The sequence below is a fragment of the Chanos chanos genome, chromosome 1 (assembly GCF_902362185.1).
Source record: "Chanos chanos chromosome 1, fChaCha1.1, whole genome shotgun sequence".
NCBI classification, from domain to species: Eukaryota; Metazoa; Chordata; class Actinopteri; order Gonorynchiformes; family Chanidae; genus Chanos; species Chanos chanos.
In genome coordinates, this window is record NC_044495.1 from 4,219,150 (window position 1) to 4,227,756 (window position 8,607).

Sequence of the window (8,607 nt, forward strand, 5' to 3'; positions counted from 1 at the left end):
CCTGCTCCTCAACCTCAATGTGCTATTTGATTTGCATCCGTATAAACGAGGCATTTCAAAGAGATGAGAAGGATGCATTCGTTGTTAAAAATGTAAGTAATAGTTTGCCTTTGGAATGTTTTAAGCCAGCCGCTTAAGGTAAACTTCGATAACTGTTTCAAAATATCTTAGAGCGTCAGCTGACACACAGAGAGGGGGGGAAAAGCACATCAGCTACCTCTAGCTGCATGTCTTCGCCTAAGTTGCTTGGTCGACATTGTTGCATGCAGCCTTTGTCGACCTCTTCAGACAATCTTAAGACGGTGCACGTGCAAAAACGTACACAGGCGTCCGATCTCATTGCCAACCCCAGTAAATCAGAAATATGAAAGCTATTTCCTGAAGAAAAGAAAAGAAAAGGAAAGAAAAGAAAAGAGTTCGAACGAGCAGTCACTGATTCAATTAACACAATCGTCAGTGTAAACCGTAAGACTGGCGTACACCCTTTTAACAGTTTACTTAAAAACAATACCAAAATTGTGATGAACTTGACTTAAAAAAACAGATACTTGTGATAATATCTGCCACCTCGTGATTCGTCGTTTGTAATTTAAGCTGAAAAACTGCATCATGTGAGAGAAATGTGCGATAGTGCAAAGTGTTTAGTCATTGTGATTTTTGTGACTCAGTACCTTGCCTTTTCAATCATTGGCAATATCCCAAGTTATAACTGCCTTTCCATAGTGCGATAGCTGGGATGTGCGCATGCTCCACGCGTAAGATCCGGGCTCGAGGAAGGATGAATGCAAATTTCAAAGATGGCGGCGGAGGGAGGAGGGAAGGAGATGAACGAAATTAAAACTCAGTTTACCACCCGAGAAGGCGTTTATAAACTCCTTACCCACTCCGAATACAGCCGACCCAACCGGGTGCCTTTCAATTCTCAAGGGTCTAACCCCGTCAAAGTCTGCTTCGTCAACGTCAATGACCAGTCTGGTAACGGCGACAGAATCTGTTTCAATGTGGGCCGGGAGCTGTACTTCTATATCTACAAAGGCGTCAAAAAGGTAAACACGATGTTTTAACGACTGCAGATTAATAGGCCAATTATCAGTCAGTGCCCGCTTAATCTCAGACTGTGCTGACGTAAACTAAGCCATCGTTGTTGTCTGAAGTTAGTTTATTCTGTGAGGTTTTACCTAACAACATGCTAGCTAGTTACCTTACCAGCTAGCAGTGGCACTGTTGTGGTATGCACCACAGCTAGCCTGCAAGCCAACTAGCTCGGGAGCTAACTTGCTATCCCAGCTAATCAAGAAACTGAAAGCTGACAGTTTGGGCCTCGGAACACCTGCCACAGTGACACATCTGAAGGAATCGCTGTGTTCCAGGTGTCTGGTTTGAATAATAAATGTTACAGGTTTTGCTTAATGACCTTCGTAGTTCGTCAGGATATGACATTAGCTTGCAAAGTACACTGGCGGACAGCTAACAAGCTGCGTTTTCTCGCATACAAGTATTACTGTTGTGACCTGAGGAGGCTAAGTAGCCCTAACTAAATGTATAAGTTAACTTTGCTAACATTGTTAACTGGGCGAAGTGGTGGAGTGAGGAGTTCTGCGCAATACAAGTAATTGGTAATCCTATGAGCTAGTTTGGGGAAGCCGATGACTTCGCCGAAATTGGCAAATGTCAGTCATGTTTTCCTTAGATTTTCAGAATGTCGTGCAGTGATAGGTGTCGCAAAGAACGAAAACAAACCTCATTTTTAGCGAAGTTCACTGCCAGTTAGCTGATTCATTTAATGATTCTTAGGGCTGTTTAAGAGTGTTTAAGTTAACAACTGTTTATTTAAGAGTTTTAATCCTTGTCTACATAGATGAATGTTTCAGTGTGCTTTGGCTGGTAACGCTATTTCCGTAACTGACGTGCCTGAATGAGATGCGTTGCAAGCATGAATCGCAGGTCTGATGAATAGTATTGGTTAGTAGTGGTTGTTTGTACGGTTTGACCTTTGAATCTCACTTCTAATTTATGGATGCAGAGTTTTAGGTCCAGGGCGTATGTGAGGGCTTGCGACTTTCACGCTGCATCCCTCGCCAGCTGCCCCCACCCCCCGCCCCGTTCTGGGCTAAGGAGATTCGTTTAGCCTGTTGCACTGTCTCATCGGGTCGAAAAGCTGGTACGAATTGAATGAGAACGGAGGAGTGTATTTTTTCAGTGTTTTAGCTCGTGTCATGTGTTGCGCTAACACATTTAGAGCGCTGAATTAGAGCACACTGAATTGTTGTATGAACACTTATGTATCTAACCGTCCCCGTCTCATGCCCTTCCCAGAGTTTTTACATTGAATAAGCGATGAACGATGTACAATGTAGTCACCGTCACATGCTTTCCAATTGAACACAAACCGGACGTTGTGCCTTGCTAAGCGCATAAGTAAACCCAGCGACGCTTACCCCCCCCCCCCCCCTTTTAAATAGATCCATAGTTTTGTTGCAATACTTAGCATTTAGGTCTATGTTATAATGCTGTTAAGAGGGAGGCGTACGTTATTGGGAGAGGGTCAGAGAAGAGAACATCCAGAAGTCCAATCCAATTTCCTTCCGTCTCCTTAAAATTAGTTAATGGTTCACTAATTCGGTTTCTCTAGGCGCCACCTAACGCGCCCGAGTATTACTGTAGATCTATGTAAGAATTACATGTAACTGTTATGTGTACAGGTTTGTTTTCTGACTTGTTTTTCTGTTTTAAATCGAATTCATGAGTTTTGACCATTATGCACTGAGAGGAGCACGGTTTCTGTCACTGCTATGTTGTTAGCGTAATAAAACACCATCTTTAGTCTTAGCCGAACTTTGAGTTAAGCTGCACTTCAGGTTTCAGTACATACATACAAATCAGTGTTTACATATGTACCACAGGTTTTAGGGAATTATAGTGAATGGAGGAGTGAGGTTTTTTTTTTTTTTTTTGGCGCACACCTGTTGAATTGCCCTTTCAAAACGAGGAAGTGCTGAGTCCGTATCAGAGTCACGGTGTCGTCACTCAAGGCATCCAGCTGTACACGCGTGATTGACTTTTTTTTCTTTTTTTCTTTTCCTTTTTTCTCTTCGCGCACACAGGCCGCTGACCTGAGCAAGCCCATAGACAAGCGGATATACAAGGGAACACAGCCCACCTGTCACGACTTCAACCACCTCACTGCCACAGCGGAGAGTGTGTCTCTGCTGGTAGGGTTCTCCGCTGGCCAGGTCCAGCTCATCGATCCCATCAAAAAGGAGACTAGCAAGCTCTTCAATGAAGAAGTAAGCCTGGCTTTGCTTGTTCGCCGTTTCATTTTTCAGGGTCTGTTTAAAAATGTGTCGGTAATTTTGGAGAGGGGATGGGCTTGGGGTTGTAACTTGAATTTTAACCTGGGAGTGATATTTTTTCGTAACAAGTTTAGGATATTTGATTTATCCAGAAATTCTACATCGTACGACAGTGTGAAAATACAAGTGAGTGTAAAACTTCATCCCATGGAGTTTTTTTTTGTGTGCACAGTTTGCAGTTTAGTCTGTTGGTTTAAGCAGCTTTGTCACTTCCCGTCAGATTCAAACGTCCAGGGTCAAGACTGAACAAACCCAAAAAACAACAGTTACTGTAATTGCTAATGTTGTAACACATCTCGTCTCTCTTTTTCCTCCCTCCCTCCCTCCCTTCCCTCGTCTTTCCCGTTTTTTTTTTTCTTTCATTTCCCCCCCCCCCCCCCCCCCCCCCAAATCCCTCAGAGACTAATTGATAAAACACGAGTGACTTGTGTGAAATGGGTTCCGGGCTCCGAGAGCCTGTTCCTAGTGGCGCACTCCAGCGGGAACATGTACTTGTATAACGTGGAGCACACGTGCGGCACCACGGCCCCACACTACCAGTTGCTGAAACAGGGCGAGAATTACGCCGTCCACACGTGTAAGAGCAAGTCCACCCGCAACCCCCTGCTCAAGTGGATGGTGGGAGAGGGCTCCCTTAACGAGTTCGCCTTCTCCCCGGACGGCAAGTACTTGGCCTGCGTTAGCCAGGATGGCTTCCTGCGGGTTTTTAACTTCGATGCAGTGGAGCTGCACGGGACCATGAAAAGCTACTTCGGGGGGCTCCTGTGCGTGTGCTGGAGCCCCGACGGAAAGTACATAGTCGCTGGCGGCGAAGACGACCTGGTGACCGTCTGGTCGTTCGTAGACTGCCGCGTGATCGCGCGCGGCCACGGACACAAGTCGTGGGTGAGCGTGGTGGCGTTTGACCACTACACGACCAGCGTGGAGGAGTGCGACCCCATGGAGTTTAGCGGGAGCGACGAGGACTTCCAGGACCAGCTCCACTTCGGACGGGACCGGGCCAACAGCACGCAGTCGCGGCTCTCCAAGCGCAACTCCACGGACAGCCGGCCCGTCAGCGTGACGTACCGGTTCGGCTCGGTGGGTCAGGACACCCAGCTCTGCCTGTGGGACCTGACGGAGGACATCCTGTTCCCGCACCTGCCCCTGTCCCGAACCAGGACGCACACCAACGTGATGAACGCGACCAGCCCCCCGGCCGGAGGAGGAGGTGGAGGAGGAGGTGGAGGTGGAGGAGGAGGAGGAGGGGGGAGCGGAGGAGGAGGGGGTGGCGGCACGGTCATCACGACCGCCAACAACCCCAGCACGAACGGCAACAACAGCGGCGCCAATACGCCCGGCAACTCTCTCCCGATCCCCCTCCCCCGATCCAACAGCCTCCCGCACGCGGCCGCCGCCGCCGCCAGCACCCCCAACAGCAAGGGCGGCGGCGTCATGGACACGGCCATCGCCTCGGGCGTCAGCAAGTTCGCCACGCTGTCGCTCCACGACCGCAAAGAACGCCATCACGAAAAGGACCATAAACGCAACCACAGCATGGGCCACATTAGCAGCAAGAGCAGCGACAAGCTGAACATGCTCACCAAAACCAAAACGGACCCTGCCAAGACGCTGGGCACGCTGCTGTGCCCGCGCATGGAGGACGTGCCCCTTCTCGAACCCCTCATCTGTAAAAAGATAGCACACGAGAGACTCACTGTGTTGATATTTCTAGAGGACTGTATAGTTACCGCCTGTCAGGAGGGATTTATTTGCACATGGGCAAGACCAGGCAAAGGGGTAAGTGCTTTTTGAGTCGAGGTGCAGACAGACTATCCCCAACCCCACCCCTTTTTACATTTAAGTTACCGTCACTTAATCGTTTCAGACGTTTTCTCCATTAGCTGATTCAGGCTCGCCCACCTCCTCTTGCTTAGCCAAAAAAAAAAAAAAAAAAAAGAAAGAAAAAGAAAAAAAAAAGAAAATCTGAAAGTGGTATTGTTCTCAAGAACGATGTCAAAGATGCAAGTCAGGCAGTGTCCTTGCATTAAACGCTTTAGCACATGACTACAGGGATTGTGGTTGTGCTTGCTGTTTAACATCTCTCAGACTTGGTTGAGCGTGACATGTGATAGCCTCATGTTTTGTACGGTACGGGTCAGTTTTTAGGTGGGCTTACGCACCTTATTATCGTAACTGTTTTATCATTACCGTTAGAGCACTGGAATTGTTCCTATTGCTAAATTCATCTTCTCACTGTGCCATTGTAGATCTGAGACGTGTCAGTTCACCTTAAACATGCATTATCAGCATCACTGTCACGGTGTCATTTTCTCCATGCAGTGTAGCATGCCATAAGTGTCTAGTATTAAATGCTACAGAGATATATATAAATATATATATATATATAAATGCTATGACACTCATGTGACAGACAGATGTAGTGGTATAGAACCACTTCCCTCTGTATGTGTGACACCATCCACTGCACAGGTGTCTGCTCTCTGCCGGTAAGGTGGCAGAAGAGAGATTGGCAAACGCAGCGTGAGGGTGAATGAGTCTGTGAACTTTGTGAACGAAACCTGTCTCCTTGTTTTCCTTTCCAGGGTTTATTGTCGTCCCAAAACCAAGCCAACTCTCCCAGTGGAACTGTAGTATAGTCACGATATTTCTGCTGCTAAGAACCCTCCTTCACAGAGATGCAAATGCGTTTAGAGCCAGCCGCCGCTCCACACCCTCAAAGCATTGCCACTTTGATTTCTCCTCCTCTTCTTCTTCTTCTTTTTTGTCCCTCTCTTCCTTAAATCTTGATTTCTTTTCTTTTTTCTTTTTTTTTGTTTGGTTGACACTCATGGCCTGAAGCATGGTGGACATAGATACAGTGCACAAACGGAAAAGGGTGCGGTGCAATTTTGGACTGTGGCCAATGCTTTCACAGAATTTTAAACCCATGTATTTATTTTTACTTTTCTTTTGTTTTTGGTTTTTTTTTTTCTTTCTTTTTTTTTTTTTTGGTCTGTTGTTCAACCTCTCCCGAACACTCACGCACAGAAACAAACACACACACACACACACACACACACACACACACACAGGCAGACACACACACACTCTCTCTCTCTCATGCTCATACTCACACACATACACCCCTGGCTTTAGTTCCCTTCCCTAACGCTGGAACTTGGCTGCAGAGCAAGGCAAGCGGCTGATCCTCTGTTGTCGAATGTGGTAAAATCCTGACCTGCCTGCTCCGTTTAGACGGACGAGGTCGTTAGTCATCTGAGGACTTGCTTCCATCCAAGTTCCACACCCCTCCCCCCCCCTCCTCCCCCCCCAATAGGATCTCTGCATTGCATTGAGAACTCTGCACTGATTTTTTTTTTTTTTTGTCATCTTTTTGGTTCTTTATTTTTTAACTACTATAAAGGAATTGAAAAAAAATAAAAACAAATAAACAAACATACAAACAAACAAACAAACAAACAAATCCCACAGAGAAACAGGAAGGAAAGGTTTGGGGGATGGCCTAGATGCACTTGGCTTTAAAATCCTCGGTCTTGAAAATTTTGAATCTGAAAAAGCTGAATGCTGCAATCATAGTTTTTTAAAAGAAAAAAAAAATTGTTTGCACTTAATAGTTTATTAGAAAAGAATGGCTTTACATTTTTTTGTGTGTGTGCAAAGACTCACGGACAGGTATAAGGTGGAGAAATGATTAAAACTTTGTATCTATTGAACATTTATTTTAATATTGTTTCAGATTAAAATCTGCTCTTTGTATTATATGTATAGTATTGTAATTGAGTGATTGATGGGGGAGAATAAGCATATGATCAGTACTCTAGTGGACGTTTTTGTCATCATTAAAGGAAATAGTGATATTTCTAAAGCAGAAAAATATACATATTAATAATATTAAAATAATATTGAATATGCAGGTTTCTGTTTTTGGTTTTTTTTTCTTTACTCTTGTACAAAATTCATCCAGATGTATTTTGATATAGGAGATTTATGCTCTTATCTCTGAGCTGAAATGCTTATTGTTACAAAATTCATAAAAAAAAAAAAGTAGTTTGGCAGGGCGTCGTTTACGCCTCTGCAAAATATATGAAGCTCAGGAAACCTGACAGTAAAAAAAAAAAAACAAAAAAAAAAAAAGAAAGGAAAAAAACGAGAGAAGATTAGAGAGTTAATATTTTGCTTACCAACAGCAAACTACGCTATTTTATGTAATAGGAAGAAATAACATCCACTAGAAACAGCTTGGTCTGGATTGGAGCAGTTGGACCCAGTCTTTGTGACACTATTTAATGTAATAATGTTTTTTGTTTTGTTTTTCTTTTTTCTCCTTTTTTTTTTCTTTTTTTTTTTTTTGGTGACAACTCAATCATTGTTGTTGTTGTTAAACAGACATTGACACTCTACACTAACTGGGAAAGGCTAGGATGATGAAGTGGTCTTTTTTTTTTTTGTTTGTGTTTTTTTTTTCGGTTAATGTGGCTAACATTTTACATTTCACATTTTTTTCTTCATTAAAAAAAAAAACAAAAGTATACGGATATTTGGCCTCATGCTTGCATTGTTATAGAAGACATATGAAGCTCAGTGTCATAGACACAATAAAAAGAATCAGGGTTTTTTTTCCCCCCTTACATTCAACCTCAGGCATGTACAGAGCAAAAGCTTTTTATTTCAGCAGAAATACACCTTCAGCCAACTTGTCTGAAGGAAGAAAAAAAAAGAAAGACCGCATTAAAGGCCTCTGTGTACTGTTGGTTTTTCCCCAGGGAAATCAAAACCTCAGTATCCCTCACCGTCTGTAAGAAAAAAACAACTAAAAAAAAACCCCGCCCCAAACAAGGTATTTTAATAGCACTTGTTTTGGTAATCTGGTATGGTTTGGGAGAGAGATTTCTGACAGGATATTGGAGGTGATGTGTTCCGGAACGACAGAAACTGCTTTTTAAACAGGAGGTGTTTTTTTTTTTTTTTTTTTGATTTGTTTTTTTTTTGACAAACAGTAACACTGTGGATAGTAGGATTTTAACAGCAGCTCTCTGCATCGGTGACAAATTGAGCACAGTGGACCATCTTTACCGTGAGCCGTGAAACCTCTCTTCAGTTCTGTTCAGTGTTTCCACTTCAGCGTTTTCTCTCTGCGCCCCCCCCCCCCCCCTCCCCCCAAGTGAATTTGTTCATTTAATTTATGTATTCACTTAGTGTAATGTGATCTTGACAAAACCTTTCACTGACCCTTCACCCTTACTGACATATC

The 8,607-nt window shown here is 44.1% G+C and overlaps 1 protein-coding gene across 10 annotated transcripts; it reads left to right on the top strand.

Moving 5' to 3' along the window:
- Window positions 1-782: 782 nt before the first annotated feature.
- Window positions 783-6,275, top strand: wdr20a (WD repeat domain 20a). Of its 10 annotated transcripts, none has more exons than XM_030772447.1 (5): window positions 783-1,046; window positions 3,105-3,287; window positions 3,753-4,575; window positions 4,612-5,132; window positions 5,939-6,275. In XM_030772447.1, the coding sequence occupies exons 1-5, from the start codon at window positions 783-785 to the stop codon at window positions 5,990-5,992; spliced, it is 1,845 nt and encodes a 614-aa protein (XP_030628307.1). In that variant the 3' UTR covers window positions 5,993-6,275. The 10 variants fall into 10 exon arrangements, with proteins under 10 accessions (XP_030628307.1, XP_030628315.1, XP_030628321.1 ...); XM_030772455.1 differs by having other exon boundaries at window positions 3,753-4,563; XM_030772461.1 differs by having other exon boundaries at window positions 3,753-4,563; window positions 4,618-5,132.
- Window positions 6,276-8,607: the final 2,332 nt, after the last annotated feature.